The sequence below is a fragment of the Armigeres subalbatus genome, chromosome 2, assembly GCF_024139115.2.
Source record: "Armigeres subalbatus isolate Guangzhou_Male chromosome 2, GZ_Asu_2, whole genome shotgun sequence".
In the NCBI taxonomy this organism is placed as follows: Eukaryota; Metazoa; Arthropoda; class Insecta; order Diptera; family Culicidae; genus Armigeres; species Armigeres subalbatus.
This window is the reverse complement of record NC_085140.1, coordinates 290,136,491-290,157,819: the sequence shown is the minus strand read 5'-3', so window position 1 is coordinate 290,157,819 and position 21,329 is coordinate 290,136,491. Positions and strand designations below refer to the sequence as shown.

The 21,329-nt window shown below is 41.7% G+C and overlaps 1 protein-coding gene across 1 annotated transcript; it reads left to right on the top strand.

Moving 5' to 3' along the window:
• On the top strand, positions 1–20,545 carry LOC134212384 (transformer-2 sex-determining protein-like). The gene is made up of 4 exons (XM_062690171.1): positions 1–199; positions 258–805; positions 20,026–20,220; positions 20,389–20,545. Exons 1-3 carry the CDS (start codon positions 197–199, stop codon positions 20,180–20,182), a joined length of 708 nt encoding a protein of 235 aa, XP_062546155.1. The 5' UTR covers positions 1–196; the 3' UTR covers positions 20,183–20,220; positions 20,389–20,545.
• Positions 20,546–21,329: the final 784 nt, after the last annotated feature.

Sequence of the window (21,329 nt, the reverse complement as noted above, 5' to 3'; positions counted from 1 at the left end):
AGTGTAACCAAAATTTTACTTCTATGGGACGTTTGCGGATTGGGTTTCGAAGGTGATGTTAGAGCTCAAAGCGCCATAATGAAATATTTCATCTAGATTTCAACTCATCAGCATGGCGAAGTTGGCTCTGGAAATTTGAAATTCAAAATTTTCTTCATTCGTGAGCTGTTCTTGGGAAGGAAGAAAGGAACTGAAAATGGTGGGTCTGATTTTGCCAAATTCTACTGACGTTTTCAAAACTGTTTGCTCTTTTTCAGGTCCAAGCCCGAAGCCGTAGCCGAACCCCGATCCAGGCCAGCAAGGACCATTATCGTCGCAGCAGCCGAAAGTACCGTCGTACTTCCTCGCGGCGCCGCCATCACTATCGAAGCATCAGCAGTCCCAGCAGTGTCAGCGGCACCTCCGGATGCCCATCCTATCGTTCGACACCTGAACGGCCAGTCCGACCGGTGGATCCTCCCGCAAGCAAGTGTCTCGGTGTGTTCGGTTTGAGTAACTACACCAAAGAATCGCATTTGGAGGAGGTTTTCACACACTTTGGCTCCGTCGAGAAGGCCACGATCGTGTACGATGTGAAAACGAAGCTTTCCCGTGGTTTCGGGTTCATTTACTTCAATGACCTGAGTGCGGCTACGGCAGCCAAAAACAAGTGCAACGGAATGGAACTCCACGACCGAACAATTCGGGTGGATTATTCGGTTACCAAGAGAGCGCATACGCCCACGCCTGGCGTTTACATGGGCGTTAGAAGGGGCGAGGAAAGGAAAACTCGCAGTTCCTATAGCTACAGGGGGCGAAGTTATGAGTGAGTACCATACAATTCTACTTCTAGGATTTATTTTTATTAAATTCAAAATTCAAATCTAACTTCTTGTAACTAATAGCATATTTTTTATGACCGAATTTACTAGAAATTATATTTGAAAAATCTTCATTTACTTAACCATCATTACATCGCTGACTATATAGATAGATTTTACCAAATGATCAGCAGCGATATGACAGTTCATTCTGAATATAAATAACAATACAATAAGTAATTTTTAGACGTTATACTTAATGCGCGGAATGCCAAAAAGGGTAGCCCTTCTTACATTGCACATTTCTTGTACGTAGAAGTATCACATCTCCTTGGCATGATATCAAGTTGTAAACTAACTGGCTATCGTAGAAATACATTATACACATCCTTCAATTACATTACGCAAAAATGACTACTTTGCTACTTTGGCTTCCTTGCACGCTGCGCTCCACGTCTTCTTGTTCCAACAGCATATAAAGCGAACATCATATCTTTGCAGCTGGGTTGGTTCACTCTGAGGAGAATTTAAAAGAAAGCGTGGAAACTTATAATCATTTTTCCGATTGAATCCAGTCGGTATACTCTTTCTCTTATTATGAGAAGCGTTCATCATATACCCAAACTCAAAATAATAATTATTGTCCCTTAATTTCCACTATAAAAATCTGGTAGCCTTTGAAAAACATTTTTTTACGACTTTACTTGTATCTAATAAAACACATATGTCATACGCATACCAAAAATAAATGTAGTGAAATTTAAATGGAAACGTAGAAAACAATATCTATGTTCTTGTCTAGTGAATACAGTCAACCTCCATGAGTCTATATTGAAGGGACTATCGACTCGTGGAAATATCGAGATGTGGAATGTAAAATCCTTGGAAAGCTGTTTGAAGGGATCTAACCCTGAAGGGATAGTAACCCAGAAAATATTTTTAATATTGCATAATTTGCTTCCATGAGTCGATATCGAGTCATAGAACATCGACTGAATGAGGTTTGACTGTACTACTTGACACGAATGTGTAGGCAATGCATGAGTGGGGTACTCAGAAAGAAGTACATATATGTTTGGCATCAATCGCTAATGAAGAATATTGTGCAGAAACATTATGAGAGCAATTTACGAAACTAAGAGTTCATCCCAGTTCGAGACAGCAACACGTACGGACGTGTTTTTTGCTCGCGCATTTTTTCGAAGTGTTTTTTCTCGTTCTTTCGCTGTTTACGTTTTCGCTTGTCGCGTTGGCGTTATTTTCTCCCGGACCCGTCATGGGAGACTCGGTGGCCGATTCGGTCGCTGGAAAGTGCCTAAGCGCACTGCTCTTGGAGGCGCGGGTAACCCCTCCAAGCAGCTTTTGCAGAGCAACGTGTTCTCGCCGTTGCCGCTTGATGACGCCGGCAATCCGCCGAAAAAGAGGAAGAAGCAGCAATCGCAGCTGCCGCAGGTGCAACCGGAGCGGAAGGAGAAGTGCCCGCCCGTGTTTGTGAAGGGCGATCCGCCGGATTTACGCCCAAAAATTCGCCAGCTGATCGCTAAGGGGCTGAAATGTACTTTTCGGCTCTGCAGCGAGGGCGTGAAAGTGATGCCGGCCAACAGGGACCATCATCAATCCGTCGTGGAGTTCCTCGAGGTCCACAAGTATGAGTACTACACTCATGACCATCCCGGCACAGAAGCCGCTCAAAGCTTTGCTGCGAGGACTTCACGACATGAAGGAGGAAGAGCTCCAAGCAGAGCTTGAAAGTTGCGGACTGAAGCCAGTAGCCGTCCACAAGATTGCTCGTCACGACAAGGCGAGGAAATATCGCGACCAGCTTTACCTGATCCATCTGGAGCACGGCTCCACTACCTGGAAGGACCTGAAGCTGGTTGGCGTTATAAATTACACCGTCGTTGACTGGGGAGCGATATCGGCCAGTGCACCGCGATGTCACGCAATGCACCAACTGCTTCAATTTCGGGCACGGCACCAGGAACTGCCGCATGAAGCCGCGCTGCAACAAGTGTGGCGAACCCCATCCGACTGACGAGTGCGACAAAATGGAGGTGGCCGATCCCAAGTGCGCCAACTGTGGCGACAAACATCAGGCCACCACAAAGGGCTGCCCAAAGCGAGCCGAGTTCCTGGAAATCCGGAAGAAGGCTTCCACCAGGACCATGCCGAAGAAGAACCGTGTTCCTGTAATCAACGAGGTGAACTTTCCAGCTATCCCGGCTCCCCGTCGTGTGATTCCAATACTCCCACCGCTACAGCCGCACAAGCGACTGGCAGCGGCAGCTGCATCGGTCCAAGCTCCAGCATCGTCGGCACCATCCACCAGCGAATGGCCCCGCTTCCTCCTCCTGGGTTCCGTCGGCAGTCGGAGAACAAGCCGTCCACCGGAAGAATCTGCCCCGCTGTACACTCCGGAGCAACTGATGCCGATCTTCGCGCAGCTCGCCACTCGACTGCACGGCTGCAAAACCCGATTCGACCAGGTCTTCACACTTGGCATGTTCATCATTGAAAATGGCTGCTAGGGTGGGCCTGGTCAACTGGAACGCTTGCTCGCTAAAGAGCAAAACAATCGAGCTGAAGGATTTCCTTGAGGAGAAGGAAATAGACGTGGCGTTCATCACCGAAACGCACCTAAAACCGGAGGTGAACATCAACATCCCGGACTTCCGCATCGTGCGACTCGACCGGCCAACCAGGGGAGGTGGTGTGGCCATCGCTCTTCGCTACAACATCAACTGTCGTCTGCTTCCAAGCTTCCAGCTCAGTGTCATCGAGGCCATCGGTGTCGAAATCACCACTTCGGTCGGCACAATCCCGCTCATCGCGGCGTACTGTCCAACGCAAGCCAAAGCCGGCGATGGATCATCGGCTGCCCTTCGGAGGGACATCGTCAAGCTGACGCGGAGGCAAGGCCAGTATATCATTGCCGGCGACTTGAATGCCAAACATCAAGCCTGGGGCAACAGTCGCGGCAATCGAAACGGCACCATCTGGAGCAACGACATGGAGGAAGGTCACTATACGATCCTGAGCCCGGATTCCCCACTCGGCTGAGTCGGTCCGGTGCCCACGCAACGCTCGACCTCTACGTAACAAACCTGAGTGACCACGTCTCGCAGCCGGTTGTATACCAGGAGCTCAGTTCGGATCACTATCCGGTGGTGGCTGAACTGGGCTCCTCGGTCAATCGGCACCAGCAGTTACGGCGGAACTACCACCGAGTGAACTGGCAGCGTTTCCAGCAGTGCGTCGATAACACCGTCGACTACGAGGTGCGTCCGGAGACGCCGGAAAGTATCGACCGCCAGCTGTGCGCTATCGAGGAGGCGATCACGGCGGCCCGAGAGCAACACGTACCGACGGCTCGGCAGGTAAGCAACTCCTTAAACATCGATACACTCACCAAAGATTTGATTCGATTGCGGAATGTCACTCGCAGGCAGTTTCAGCGTACTGGACTGCCTGAGCTTAAGGCACGCTGCAATCGAATCACAAAAATTATCAAGGCCAGAATGGTGGACCTCAAAAATAACGACTTCTCGAATAAGATCCGCACTCTCCCAGATTATGCTAAGCCGTTCTGGAAAATGACCAAAATTCTAAAATCCAAGCCTCGGCCCATTCCACCTTTGATCCCACTAGACAATAATGGCTCTAAGGATTGCTTGATAACTCCTGCAGAGAAGGTCGCTGAAATAGGTCGTCACTTCGTCAGCTCACACAATCTTGGGCAGAACATCGTCAGTCCACACGAAGCAGCCGTCAACGAGCATGCTAACAACATCCATTTGATTCCCAACGACTTCTCGGAGGAGTTGGAGATCTCAGCTGACGAATTGACGGCCTATATCAAATCGTCGAAGAACATGAAGGCCCCAGGCTTCGACAGCATCCTGAATCTCGAGCTCAAACACATGAGTGCTCCGTTCTTTGAGCACCTCTCGCTGATCTTTAATCAGTGTCTCCGGCTTAGCTACTTCCCATCGTCCTGGAAGTCAGCGAAAGTCATCCCCATCCGGAAGCCTGGGAAGGATCCTTCCTCCATAAAGAGTTATCATCCTATCAGCCTTCTCTCAGGGTTATCTAGTTATTCGAAAAAGCTATTCATCATCGGTTACTTGAGTCTGCCGAAAATCTCAACATCTTGCTCGAGGAACAGTTTGGTTTCCGACGCGGTCGGTCAACTGTACACCAACTGACCCGAGTTACCAACGTCCTCAGACGGAACAAGTTTGTCTCGAAAACATCCGCCATGGCCTTACTCGATGTCGAGAAGGCATTTGACAATGTATGGCATGATGGCCTGGTGTACAAACTACAACGCTACAATCTTCCCAGCTACCTGGTGAAAATCATCAACAATTACCTGTCGACAAGGACATTCCGGGTCTCAATCAGCGGAGCGAGTTCCAATGCGCACAACATCGTCGCAGGCGTTCCCCAGGGCAGTATCCTCGGGCCCCTGCTTTTCAATCTGTTCACCTCCGACATGCCAGAACCTCCAGAAGGCGGCATTCTGTCTCTGTTCGCAGATGACACATCCATCGTCTACAACGGTAGAGTGATCAGAGCGCTAGTGGCAAAACTCCAACGAGGCCTGGATGCCCTGACAGAGTACCTCACCAGCTGGAAGATCTGTATCAACGCGGCGAAGACCCAGGTCATCATTTTCCCCACTCCAAATCCCTAAACTTGTTCCGCCTGGGGACTGTAAAATCATCCTCAATGGCACGACCGTGGAATGGGCCAATGAGGCCGGCTACCTTGGCTTGACCCTCGACAGCAAGCTTATTTTCAGGCAACAGGTTGACAAAACGGTGACAAAGTGTAACGTCTTGTTGAAACTACTGTACCCTTTGATCAACCGCCGGTCGTCATTGTCCCTGAAAAATAAGCTTGCTGTCTACAAGCAAATCATCCTCCCTGTGATCGAATATGGCATGCCGGTCTGGGAGAGCTGCGCTAAAACCCACCACCTCAAACTTCAACGGGTCCAAAACAAATTCCTGAGGATGATCCTCAACACCCCTCCCAGGACAAGAACATCCGAGGTCCACCGTCTGGCCGGAATAAAAACCTTACATGAACGCTTTGGTGAGTGTAAAGAAAAGTTTAGGGTCCGTTGCTTGCATTCGGATCAGGCTCCAATTAGGGCGCTAGTTCCAATCTAGGTTATCAAATTTTTATTGTAAATATTAGTGTACATAGTAGTTAGGTTATCAAATTTTAAAAAACACACCAGCGCCTCCTAAAGGCCATCATGATATATCATATTAACACTTAAATAACAATGTAAACATAAAAATTTAAAATTGAAGTTGGAGGGCCAAGCCGGCCGAGCACTGTACATGTAGAAAAATAATAATTGTAGAACAGAAAATGATCAAATAAAGACGAATTTTACTACTACTAAACTAAGAGTTTGAGTATGAAATAAACATTTCAGTACTCTTTTTTTGTTCCCGTCCGCTTTTAGTTATTTCAAAATGAGCAGTAAAAAGTTACACAACATGGCGAATTCAGCTTTAACGTCTATAGGGGAGGAGAAGACCACGAGCTGTCATCGAGAGAAAAAGTAGAATCATTGAAATTTCACACGGTGTGGTATAGGCCTTGAAGTATATTTTTGTTATAAAACAAAAATTGAGGACGTTTCTCAAAAAAATCTTGGTTTACGGGGTTAGAATTTTAAAAGCCCACAAAATAGACATGATATCTCGATTTTCATTTTTTTTTTCGAATAAGCAGTTAATGCTTAAGATTGTTGAATTTCAATTTAAAGGAAGGAAGGAATTTCAAGATTTAAGGAAGATGCCTCATTTAAATAAGTACCACAGCAGAAATTCGTTCAAACATTAGAATGTAATTTTCAAAAGATATTTCTGAAAAAAATGCAGTAATTCTAGGAGATTTTTTTTGCGATATTTTCAGATAACTCCTATGGGTATTTCACAGGAATACTCACCGAAAAATTACGAAACCTCCTGAAGAATTATCACAAGGAGGATTTTAAAATTACTAAACCTCCTGAAGAATTTTTACAATAAGGAATTTAATAAATATATTTACGCAGCCTAAAAAGGATTTCTCCAGCATTTGTAAACTAAAAAATTATAAAGAAACTTGTTGAGTAATTTCCGTGAAAATTTTTGAGGCACTGACCACAGGAATTATTGTAAAAAAATCCTCTGCAATGCCATCTTGAATTTTCGAAACAATTCTTGGAAGGTTATCCACAGGAATTCACCAAAGAATGTCTGCAGAAATTTCCAAAGCGATTTTCACAGGAATTTGTGAAAGAAATTCCGAATATATTTCCGGAAGAATTTTTACAGATTCTGAGAGAAATTTCCGCACAATATCACGTTGCGATGATCACCAGGAATTTCTTTAAACAATCCCTAAAAATTGCGTCTAGATTTTAACGAGAGATTTTGTCGAAAGGAGTTCGACCACAGGAAGTCCCCAATCAATTTCTGCATGAAAGACCAAAGCGATTTCCGCAGGAATTATTGAAGGAATTTTCACATTTTGTGTCTGAAAATGTCCCTTAGGTTTTTTTGACGAGTTTTCTTGAATTTATGACAATATTCCCGAATAAATCTCTCTCAGGGGAACTTTTGCAAGAATATCCGGAGGAATTTCGCAGATGTAGATAATTTTGGAAGCACTTCTGTACAGTTTCCAAGAGCAGTTGGATTTGTTTCTTGATACAAATTTAAATAATTGAGATTATGTTCAATAAATTGTGGTAAACAAAATTTATATTTCACGTATATTTGAAAAGTCAGTTCTGGGACGCGCGAATTTGGCACGGAATTGATTTCTTGTCGCGAGGAAATGGCGCGGATTTGATTTTAGTCGGCGCGGATTTGTCGCGGAAAATATTTCAGGATCTCCGTAACAACCCTAGATCTACCTATTTGTTCGCTAGGTTTTGTTGGTGAATCATAGTACGCTATTATGGATCGTGATATGGTACATGGTCTTTGTGCTATGGAATTAGGAATGTGTTCCGATCTACGCTCATACTCATCCAAGAATTTTATGAAGTAAGACCTTTGAGATCTACACGCGTAACCAAATATCTATCCGCCTGTTTCGAATATGGTACATGCTCTTTCTGGCTCATAGAATAGATTGTAATCAAAGCATAAATTATTGGTCATCCAAGAAATCCCTGAAGTAATGCCTTTATATTTACAAGCGTAACCAAAGATCTATCAGCCTGTTTAAAACATGGTATATGCTCTGTGTGGTTCATAGATTAGATGGTATTCAGAGCATAAGTTCTTGGTCATCCAATATTTCCTCTTCCGATGGACTTACACCACTAGCACTAACTTCGAAAGCCAGGATATCAAGTTTCTCTCCCCCGAAAAAACATTTGCTTTTCTTCAGCAACGCATCGTTACTCTCCAACACGGCTAGGACTTATTCAAGGCGCCGTGCTCTTCTTTAGTCCTACCGGATACAACGACGTCGTCAATATATACAATGATGCTCTCGATTTCAGCTAGCATGTCCGTCATTATCATTTGAAAAAAATTGGGCGCTCAGTTGATGTCGCACATTAACCTTTGGCCCCAGCAGCTGACGATCGACCCAGTTGAAGGAAACGCCGCACAGAAGGACCAATCTTCAAAAAGACGGTCAAAAACCATTTTTTCAAAATGATCCAAATTGATAACTTGAGTCATGGGTTGTTAGTAGAATACTTGACGATGATGTTAACATAGTTTGGAGTCGTTTTATTCGGGTGGATCTTACCTTTACAGTCAATACAAGTTGAGCATGTTGGCGATTTTTTATTCTGTTAAATCTTCTAACATTTATCTTACTGCTTCATTATGTTGGCCACAACGTATACATCACCCAAACCTATTATATTTGGCACCATCACAAAGTGTAGTCCAAAAACTAATAAAGCCACGCATATACGTTCATAAATTATTTTTGATCGCGCAGAAATTACTCGGTCTTTATTATGTATAAAATTATTATTGTATTATCTTCTTGCTGTATTCATTGTGAAATTCAAAAAGGTACCCATCGGTACCCATCAATGAAATTCACACTGTTGTTTCATTTTTTTGTCAGGAATCCAATCCTGCAGAAATTAGGTTCCGCCACCCTCCGCCCGCTCAGTTATTTCGGTTTTACTGACAGTGGTCGTTTCGGTCTTGCCAATCAATTTTGATAAAAAGCAACGCACAATATGTTTTCTCTTCTCCTTCTATTTTCTCATTTGCCTCAATACAATGGTGCGACATCAGCTGAAAATTGTCTAGGGGTCGTACACTTATTACTTAAGCGTTATTTCTGTTTTTTCAACATCCCTCCCTTCATGTAAGATTTCTTACATACAAATGATTTTTTTTATTTATAGGTGAAACGACAGATCCCCCTCCCCCATAAGGGCATACGTAATATGTGTACGGAACCCCTAGTACAATTTATTCTCGTCTTACGCATACTTTAATTAGGGAAATTCCATGTGATCATGAGTTTTTACAGGGGCTTGCGCTCTGAGATTTTGAAAATATTGTTAAAGGAAGAAGGACAAACTATCAAGTCATGTCATGTTTAGTCGCAATGTAGGAAGAGTATTTTATTTGACCCCTACGTCTAATTTTCCATACTTACTCTGTAAAAAGATCATGAGTTTTTCACATGAACCGTAATATCAAGAAACGATTTGCGCCTCTACAGCTTTAGTTTGTGTAGGGACGATCCATTCTATATGTTTACAATTTCTAATAATGGAATACATTTTTCCGTTAGCACTGCTGTGAGGCGGCAGAAATCGTTAATTAAAGGTAGCAGTTAATACCTGTGAAAGTGCTCATAGAAATTGAACTCTACACTGGCGGCGCCAGCCATTGATATTTGATGAGGCACCACTTGGTGCAAGCACGTTGTCTTTGAGAACGTTAGCGTGCCTGCGACGACTGGTGCCCCACCTCTCGTTCCGGTAGTAGATCTCTAGCTTACGGGTCGGTGATGCCGAGAAGATGAACCACCCTTTCAATGAAATATCATAATATGTGGCCTGCTAGACCATTTTATTCACTTCTAACATTTTTGACCGTCTTTTTTGGGATTGGTCCCACTGTGCGCCGTCGCCGTAGAAATGAAAATATAAACCTAATTGACCATGAGGAAATCAATCAGTCTGAAGTGTGGTTTCAAGTTGAATTGTAATTATTGTTAAAGTGAGAATAAATATATTTTTTTATCAATTCTCGAGCTATTAGATCTTTACTGACATATCCTGTCGTGGTGGTATCTCATGTTGACTAGTTTTGTTTGGTGCCGCGTCACATATCTGACATTGACGCACTTATTTTACGCATGTGCATGTGATCCAACGGACATCGTATCTTGGAGCCTTGAATATTAGTGCAGTCAGGTAGATTTTCCATCAGTGATAATGGTGTGAGATCTCTTTTTTTTCGGCAATACCTACTTTTTCTGATGCGTTCCCTGATTGCGATGAGTCGTAGCTAGGCTTAAAACTAGCTGGTTGATTAACAATGCACAGTGGGCCACGTCGTGAAATTAGGAGGAAAAAAATATTTTCACCATAATGATAATATTTTAGGATCAAAGTGGCTTCAGCAAAGTCAAAGCTTATTATTTAAGCATTATTTTGAAGTTTGTTGCAATAGGGTGGCCCCACTACATTTTGAGATAAAATTTCTAATTTCTATATTTCTAATTCTAGCATTGTACGATGTTCTAGAAAGTTGTTCCTTATTTAATTTTGAGACACTTTGCTGAAGAAACCATTGTTGTACGTCTTTTGTATCATTTGTTATGATAATTTTAAATAATTATGTTAGGGTGACGCAAAAAAATCAATATTTTGATTGTAACTTTTTAGCTTTAATTTTTATCGAAGTGACGTCTTCTACAAAATTTTAGAGCATAAAAAAATGCCCGTTTTGGTTGCATAACCGAGTGAATTTATTGGTGGATTCCAAAGATATCAACGTTTTTCTTAAAAAAATCCGTTGTTTCCAAATGCCTGTATTTTTGAATGGGGGAAAAAGGGGAACCATTTTTCCCTGGGTTAGACAGAGAAAGGGCTAAGGATTGCTCTGCATATTTTGGTATTGGGGAATTTGAGGGAATTTGGGGTTTTTCCATCATTTAAAAAAATGGCTTTATGTACGAGAAAATCAAAATAATCAGTTCTATAAGTGTTATAAAACCGAAAATTCCGCCCAATTCGTCAAAAAACAAAATGTTTATAGTAATCATAATTTTCTAATATATTTCCAGCGCATCTTCACTTAATATATTGTGCCTTGCAACAAAATGACAACTTTTGTGATAATTTTCCAAGGCTCTCATAGATGTGAAAAATTTCTCCGCAGTACAAATAGCACGTGCTATCCAAGCATTCACCGCCGGAATGCACCACGTGGCAGCCAAATTTTAAAAAAATATCGAAGTAGCTTTTTTCCGGAGGTATGTTTTTATTAGGCGACTATCTGGCGCGTATTTTTCGTTGCAACCAAAAATGAGCGGTAGAGTAGATTTTTTTATGAGCGGTACAGTACCAAATTTTAGAATAACGTTTTTAATAATATCAACGCTTATCAACGTGACCACTTTACTGAACAGACCGTAATCGTAGGTTGTTCACATCACTTTATCACTTTTACTTTAAAATCGCTAGGGTGCACTGTGGTTCAGGATACAGATTTACGCGGAAAGATGAATTTTACGCTAAAACTATATGTTTTAGAAAAAACTTTTATTCTACAAAATTGTTTGAAATAGTAAGGCCATCATTATGGTTCTACCAAAAAATAGGGTGGCCCATCATATAAAAAAAATTAGAAAATATTTTTTTTATTTCTCAGAATATTGACATGTTATGTTCTACAAAGTTGTAGCGTAGCTTATTCCAATAAATTTTGCTAAAAAAATTGTTCTGTAGCTCTTAAGTTGGCTGATTTAGAGCAATTTTACCTAATTGGATTAGGATGTACCTCGAAAAAACAGTATTTTTTATCTACTTTTTTTTTGTTTTAGATTTCTCGAAAAAGTCGTCTTCAGGTGACTTTTAGAGCTAAAAAAATGCAACTTTTGAAGGGTGAATATGCTCAATATCTTTTTCAGATCAAAAGTTATATTCGTTTTTCTGTCAAAATTAAATTTTTTTCATAAATTTATATCTCCGGTTAGGGCAGACCAAAAAAATATATTTACACGGCATTTGAAAGAGAAATTATTATTCTTTATTTTGTCAAAAAGTTGGGGATATGTTATTTTTTCATCCCAAGTTTTATCAATTTTAGTAAAATCATGTTTTTTCAAATGTATTAATATAACTCGACAACAGAAGAAGATACAGACGATATTCTTATCTAATCTAATCTAATCTCATACATACGTAGTCAATACTTGAAAGCATTCTGGAAAATGACAGTTTCTGAATTCCGTCATTTTTCTTTTCATATGGCCAGGCCAACTACGCAGTATGTACCGCAGAGATGACTCCTAGATATTAGGAGATATTATGTATGATGTATATGAGTGTGTATGTGTGTTTATAATAGAGGTAATAAACTATAGAGGACGCTTGTCGCTGTCGTCACTGGCGAAACATCTTTTGCTGGCGAGGATAGGGCACTAAATGTCAACAAAGGAAAAATCGGAACGATTTGACAGATAGGTACCCAACATGTTTGGGGACGATAACAAAGGGAACCGCAGCGACAATCGTCCTCTATAGTTTGTTACCTTTATTGTGTTTATATGTGTATACTGATAGACAAGTGTTCGTTATGTTTTAATAGAGATTACTATGAAAACATGACGAACACTCATGTCCATCAGTATATGTATGTATTTGTGTATGTATATGTATGTGTGTGTATATATGGGAATGTGTGTGTGCTTTTGTGTGGGTGCGTGCGTGTTTAAATAAATTTACAGTTTATCAAAACCTTACCTCTTCTCAATAATTCTGACGCTGAACATGTTTTTCCCTGGAAGATACAGACGATATTCTTATAGCAAAATACGCGTTTTGAAAAGCGCCAAAAGTCTTCAGAGGATGACATTCGTTTAAAATAAAAAATAAAAAATCTACAGCTTTAACACTTTTTATAAGTTTTATCATTATCATCATATTGCAAGATTTACGAGAAAAGATGCATTTTCGGTCTGAAGCATACTTTTAAGAAACAAAATTTGTTCTACAAAGTTTTTCTGGATACTTGGGCCCTTATTATAGAGTTACCGAAAAATAGGGTGGACCATTTTATAAAAATGTGAAATTTTATTTTTTTTCATTTTGCGGAATATTAACATAATACAAAGTTGTTGCGCCGCTTTTTCCAAACAACTTTGCTATATAAACTTTTTATGTAGCTCTTAAGCTCACTTGTTTAGAGTAATTTCACTTATCAGGATTAGGGTGCCCATCACAAAACATTATTTATGATCTGCTCATTTCATTTTTTATTTTTCACGGATGTCACCTTCTGAAGACTTTTGGGGCTTCCTAAAACGCGTGTTTTGCTATAAGAATATCGTGTGTATCTTCTTCCGTTGTCGAGTTACATCAATTTATTTGAAAAAACATGATTTTAGTAAAATTGGTGAAACTTGAGATAAAAAAGTAACATATCCCCAATTCTTTGACATAATAAATAATATTAATTTCTCTTTCAGATGCCATGTGAATGTATTTTTTTGGTCTGCCCTAACCAGAAATATTTACTTCTTTAAAAAATGTAATTTTGACAGAAAAACGATTATAACTTTTGATCGGAAAAAGATATTGAGCATATTTACCCATCAAAAGTTGCATTTTTTTATGCTCTAAAAGTCACCTGAAGACGACTTTTTCGAGAAATCTAAAACAAAAAAAGTAGATAAAAAATACTGTTTTTTTGAGGTACATTCTAATCCATGAAGGTAAAATTGCTCTAAATCAGCCAACTTCAAAGCTACACAAAAAGTTTTTTGGCCAAATTGATTGGAATAAGCTGAGCTACAACTTTGTAGAACATAACATGTCAATATTCTGAAAAATAAAGAAAATATTTTCTAATTTTTTTTATATGATGGGCCACCTTATTTTTTGGTAGAACCATAATGATGGCCTTACTATTTCGAACAATTTCGTAGAACAACAGTTTTTTCTAAAAAATATAGTTTTGGCGTAAAATTCATCTTTCCGCGTAAATCTGTATCCTGGACCATAGTGGGGTGGTACGGAAAATTTGGGTTTTCGAGCGTAATTTTTTTTTATTAATTTTTTATCTAGATATATATTAGGGTGGTTTAAAAATTCGATTTTTCTCCACGCCGATCACTCAATTCTGTCCCATGTTCTAAGTGTCCTCCGCGAATTTAATCAAAATTGGATAATACTTGATTTAGCACGAGTTGTTTCAAATTTGCATGGGAATAAGTATGGGCAAAGTGAACTTTTCATCATACTGATTATGGCGCTTCCCAATTAAGCTCTGGCGAAAACAGAACCCACCTAACCAAAAGGTGTACTAAAGAATTATCACTTGAACAATCGTTCGAATATTAAGCAATCGATTTTAATTTATGTTGTAGTTCTTTGGAGCTTATCGCGAAACTACTTCACAGGCAACATTGCTGCTCTTGGCGCGAAAGATAGCACCGTCAAAATCAGGCTACTATGTTGCACGTATGTAGTGATGCGTTTCGTATCAGTGATGCGTTTCGAGAAGTTCAATAATCATAACCAAAGATTCGCAAGCTGGATTAAAATCGATTACTAATTATTGGAACGATTAATCAACATGCGATTTTGGCCATGTGGGTTCTTTTTTCGCCAGCGCTTTATGGGGAAGCGCCATAATCAGTAGGATGAAAAATCCACTTTCCCCATACTAATTCCCATGCAAACTTGAAACGGCTCGTGCTAAATCAGTTGTTATCCATTTTCGCTCAAATTCGCGGAGGACACTCAGAACATGGGACAGAATTGAGTGATCGGTGTGGAGAAAAATCAAATTTTTGAACCACACTAATATAAATCTAGATAAAAATCAAATTAAAAAAAAAGCTCGAAAACCTAATTTCCCATACCACCCTAGCGATTTTGAAGTAAAATCGATTGAACAAGTGATGTAAACAACCTACGATTACGGTCTGTTCAGTAAAGTTGTCACGTTGATAAACGTTGACATTATTAAACATGTTATTCTACCAATGGGTATATTAAGTGAAGATGCGATGGAAATATATAAGGAAGTTATGATTACTATAAACATTTTGTTTTAGAAAAATTAGGCGGATTTTCGGTTTTATAACACTTATAGAACTGATTATTCCTCGTACATAAAGCCATTTTTTTAAATGATGGAAAAACCCCAAATTCCCTCAAATTCCCCAATACCAAAATATGCAGAGCAGTCCTTAGCCCTTCCTCTGTCTAACCCAGGGAAAAATGGATCCCCCTTTTCCCCCCATTCAAAAATACAGGAATTTGAAAACAACGGATTTTTTCAAGAAAAGCAGTGATATCTCTGCAATCTACCAATGAATTCATTTGGTAACCAAAACGTGCATTTTTGTATGCTCTAAAACTATGTAGAAGACGTTATTTCGATAAAAATTAAAACTAAAAAGTTACAATCAAAATATTGATTTTTTAGGGTCACCCTAACATAATTATTAAACATTATCATAACAAATGATACAAATGACGTACAACAATGGTTTCTTCAGCAAAGCGCCTCAAAATTAAATAAGGAACAACTTTCTAGAACATCGTACAATGCTAAAATTATAAATATAGATATTAGAAATTTTATCTCAAAATGTAGTGGGGCCACCCTATTGCAACAAACTTCAAAATAATGCTTAAATAATAAGCTTTGACTTTGCTGAAGACACTTTGATCCTAAAATATTATCATTATGGTGAACATATTTTTTCCTCCTAATCTCCCGGCGTGGCCCAATGTGCAATGTGTTCAAGTTTATCGACATTCGCAGGGAATGAACTGTTGGATTCACTGAGTAGAAGTTTTATCAGAACAATTCTTATTTTGTTATGTTTCAATTTAAAGAAACATAATAAATAATACCATATATTATAAAAAAGATAGTAGGAAGCGGGACCATTTGGGCAGCACCCCCTATTCCCGTCCACAACGTTAATAACTCGACCGCGTTCCAACCAAATGGCTTGATTGTTTGTACATCACTAGATCTCGACGGAAACTAACCACGTACTAAAAAACAAGTAATTCGGTTGTAATGTGCTCGAGTAATGAACGTTGCTGACGGGAATAGAGGGTGCTGCCCAAATGGTTCTCTACCCTATATATACAATCTTATTGCGGCTTCATACTCGATAATTCTTAGTAATAGATAAGGAATAGGCGTGATGAAGCTGACTCATAACTAATCATTAGTATATTATAGATAATAACAGTTATTTGGAAACGATTAAGCTACCCGTTAGAACATGATAATAGTCTTAGACGACATTAACTACATTAAAGAAATGACAATAACATAAACCAAATGCACGAACAGTTTCCACTTTTTACAAGACATAACTTACACTCGGGCAGCAGGGACTATGTCCAAGGGCTTGACGATCCCTCCCCAGGCCATCTGTGAGTTGTGGGGCTTGCCTAGGATGTGGTGGGGTTTGACAGTGGGCCCTGTTAAACCTCTATAAAAAGCTGCATGTATCTGCAAGTAGGCCCCACCAAAGCGACCGTGTGCCGCTCAAAGCGCACAAGCCCAAGTCCTGGTGTTAGGTGGGACGCTAAACAGCCCTGACACGACGGCCCTCCGACGAGACAGGAGGTTTGCGCAGGCCCAATAAGCCGCCTAGAAAACCAATCATTACGAACAATATAGGAGATAATGTGACTCGATATAATCGGCAAAGACCTAGGCGACGAATACAGGATCACGATTGGAAGCTTGGAACATGGAATTGCAAGTCGCTAGGTTTCGCAGGTTGCGACAGGATGATCTACGATGAATTACATCCCCGCAACTTCGACGTCGTGGCGCTGCAGGAGATTTGCTGGACAGGACAGAAAGTGTGGAAAAGCGGGCATCGAGCGGCTACCTTCTACCAAAGCTGTGGCACCACCAACGAGCTGGGAACCGGCTTCATAGTGCTGGGTAAGATGCGCCAACGCGTGATTGGGTGGCAACCAATCAACGCAAGGATGTGCAAGCTGAGGATTAAAGGCCGTTTCTTCAACTATAGCATCATCAACGTGCACTGCTCACATGAAGGGAGACCCGACGACGAGAAAGAAGCGTTCTACGCACAGCTGGAGCAGACATACGATGGATGCCCACTGCGGGACGTTAAAATCGTCATCGGTGACATGAACGCACAGGTAGGAAGGGAGGAAATGTATAGACCGGTCATCGGACCGGGTAGTCTGCACACCGTATCGAATGACAACGGCCAACGATGTATAAACTTCGCAGCCTCCCGCAGAATGGTAGTCCGAAGCACCTTCTTTCCCCGCAAAAATATCCACAAGGCCACATGGAGATCACCTAACCAAGAAACGGAAAACCAAATCGACCACGTTCTAATCGATGGTAAATTCTTCTCCGACATCACGAACGTCCGCACCTACCGCAATGCGAATATTGAATCCGACCACTACCTCGTTACAGTATGCCTGCGCTCAAAACTCTCGACGGTGTACAACACGCGTCGAAGTCGGACGCCGCGGCTTAACATTGGGCGGCTACAAGACGGTAGACTAGCCCAAGAATACGCGCAGCAGCTGGAAGTGGCACTTCCAACGGAAGAGCAGCTAGGCGCAGCGTCTCTTGAAGATGGCTGGAGAGATATTCGATCCGCCATTGGTAGCACCGCAACCGCTGCACTTGGCACGGTGCCCCGGATCAGAGAAATGACTGGTATGACGGCGAATGTGAGCAGTTAGTAGAAGAGAAGAATGCAGCATGGGCGAGATTGCTGCAACACCGCACGAGGGCGAACGCGGCACGATATAAACAGGCGCGGAACAGACAAAACTCGATTTTCCGGAGGAAAAAGCGCCAGCAGGAAGATCGAGACCGTGAAGAAACGGAACAACTGTACCGCGCTAATAACACACGAAAGTTCTATGAGAAGTTAAACCGTTCACGTAAGGGCCACGTGCCACAGCCTGATATGTGTAAGGACATAAACGGGAACCTTCTTACGAACGAGCGTGAGGTGATCCAAAGGTGGCGGCAGCACTACGAAGAACACCTGAATGGCGATGTGGCAGACGAAGATGGCGGTATGGTGATGGACCTGGGAGAACGCGCGCAGGACATAATCCTACCGGCTCCGGATCTCCAGGAAATCCAGGAGGAGATTGGCCGGCTGAAGAACAACAAAGCCCCTGGGGTTGACCAACTACCAGGAGAGCTATTTAAACACGGTGGTGAGGCACTGGCTAGAGCGCTGCACTGGGTCATTACCAAGATTTGGGAGGAGGAAGTTTTGCCGCAGGAGTGGATGGAAGGTGTCGTGTGTCCCATCTACAAAAAGGGCGATAAGCTGGATTGTAGCAACTACCGCGCAATCACATTGCTGAACGCCACCTACAAGGTACTCTCCCAAATTTTATGCCGTCGACTAGCACCAACTGCAAGGGAGTTCGTGGGGCAGTACCAGGCGGGTTTTATGGGCGAACGCTCCACCACGGACCAGGTGTTCGCCATTCGCCAAGTACTGCAGAAATGCCGCGAATACAACGTGCCCACACATCATCTATTCATCGACTTCAAAGCCGCATATGATACAATCGATCGGGACCAGCTATGGCAGCTAATGCACGAACACGGTTTTCCGGATAAACTGACACGGTTGATCAAAGCGACGATGGATCGGGTGATGTGCGTAGTTCGAGTTTCAGGGGCATTCTCGAGTCCCTTCGAAACCCGCAGAGGGTTACGGCAAGGTGATGGTCTTTCGTGTTTGCTATTCAACATCGCTTTGGAAGGGGTAATACGAAGAGCAGGGATTAACACGAGTGGTACAATTTTCAATAAGTCCTACCAGCTATTTGGTTTCGCCGACGACATAGATATTATGGCACGTAACTTTGAGAAGATAGAGGAAGCCTACATCAGACTGAAGAGGGAAGCTAAGCGGATCGGACTAGTCATCAACACGTCGAAGACGAAGTACATGATAGGAAGAGGTTCAAGAGAAGACAATGTGAGCCACCCACCGCGAGTTTGCATCGGTGGTGACGAAATCGAGGTGGTAGAAGAATTTGTGTACTTGGGCTCACTGGTGACTGCCGAAAATGACACCAGCAGAGAAATTCGGAGACGCATAGTGGCTGGAAATCGTACGTACTTTGGACTCCGCAAGATGCTCCGATCGAATAGAGTTCGCCGCCGTACCAAACTGACAATCTACAAAACGCTAATTAGACCGGTAGTCCTCTACGGACACGAGACATGGACGATGCTCGTGGAGGACCAACGCGCACTTGGAGTTTTCGAAAGGAAAGTGCTGCGTACCATCTATGGTGGGTGCAGATGGCGGACGGTACGTGGAGGAGGCGAATGAACCACGAGTTGCATCAGCTGTTGGGAGAACCATCCATCGTTCACACCGCGAAAATCGGACGACTGCGATGGGCCGGGCACGTAGCCAGAATGTCGGACAGTAACCCGGTGAAAATGGTTCTCGACAACGATCCGACGGGCACAAGAAGGCGAGGTGCGCAGCGAGCAAGGTGGATCGATCAGGTGGAAGATGACTTGCGGACCCTCCGTAGACTGCGTGGTTGGCGACGTGTAGCCATGGACCGAGCCGAATGGAGAAGACTCTTATATACCGCACAGGCCCCTTCGGCCTTAGTCTGAATAAATAATAATAATAACTTACATTGAGTTTGATAGTATTGACACAGAACAAAAACCGTAAAGAACCAAAAACTTGAGATAATGGGAGAAAATATCTATCAAAATTGTATATAATGTCTTTTGAGCCAGTTCATCAGTGTCTTAATGGACGACATGATCCTTGTACGGCTGGAAAACTGCTTCAAAAGTTATTAACTTGTCATTTTTATGAACCGGGGATTGAATACTTTCCTATATTTGATAAAAGAAAACTCCCGATTCAGTTTATACTTAGAGGTGTGCGCCGGTCCAATGTAACCAATCCTTTCTTCCAGTAACAGTCTTCTGATCGAAATAATATTTGTTTTCAGCGACGACTACGAGTATGACCGTCGTCGCCCAAGGAGATGCAGCTGTCAGTCATCCCATCGACATCATCGTAGATCCGAGTACCGCCACGGTCATCGCCATCGACGTGACCGCACACGTGATCGTTCTCCTTCCTATTCGTCCATCGGTTCCGGTTAAAGTCAGCATTGATCTCGTGGAAAAATCGAATTCTCGATGTAAGTCAACATTTTCAAGATATTTCGAAGATCCTACAAAAACAGAAGCCCTTAGTCAAGTTAAATTTGAATCTGTTAATATTCACATCGGCACACAAGGGAAGATACGATAATACTTGAAGACTAGTGTATAGTATATTTTTTTGAATTTTTTTTCTCCCTTTTCAGGAATGTTTTGACATCTCACAGATGCTGTTCACTGATAGTTATTTAACTTTCTAATATAAATATTTATTGCTTTTCAGCGCCTAATTTAATGAATTGTTCCTTGCACATTACTGACTGATCAATAAATGCAGTTTAAACCTACTAACCAAGCATTAGAAATTATATGAGCATTCTTAACCAAAGAAGTTACTTTTGTTGATACGATCGGTTTTTGAGCATTGAACCAATGGTGTCTCGTTTATCCTCGAATAAAGGTGGAGCCTGCAGGACCGCACTCCGCCTCTCGATCGGAGATGAATTTCAATAACGGAGCTTCTTGCTAGACTGTGAGCTTTGGATACATTCGTTGTTTCTACATTATTAAAAGATTTTTTAAATTTGTAGAATAAAATTTTTATTTCAAAAATCTTATGAGGACGTGAAACTGAATCTAATAAATTAAGCGAATCAATAGGTTGCAATGCAGAAACGTACACACAACAATCCAATAAACGGTACCACCATAAAAGCACTGGAACAAAGAGAAAATAATGATTTATGATTGGCACACTTTGAAACCGATAGGGGAGTATGTTCAAAAGCGCGTCGTTGGGGTGACAAATATCAGAGCAAAATCCCACTCTCGTTGATGATCTAAGTGAGCTGTCTTACCAGTAAAAATAGTGGATTACCAACGTAACCTGGAAGAAGACAAATGGACAAAGAGATTACAAGAGATTTTTTATGAGTTTTTTACGCAGTTTTTTACGATTTTGGGACTACTTGGATTTGATTTACGCTGTATGTATCCCCCGCTTTAAAACCGACTCCAGTGTACATAATTTTGGAAATAGTCGATTGCAAATAAAATGTACTATTGTTTTATTCCCAATCCACTACTGATGCACTTCACTTGTTTTCTCGAAATAAGAAATGCTTAACGAAACCCTTTGTAATGAAGA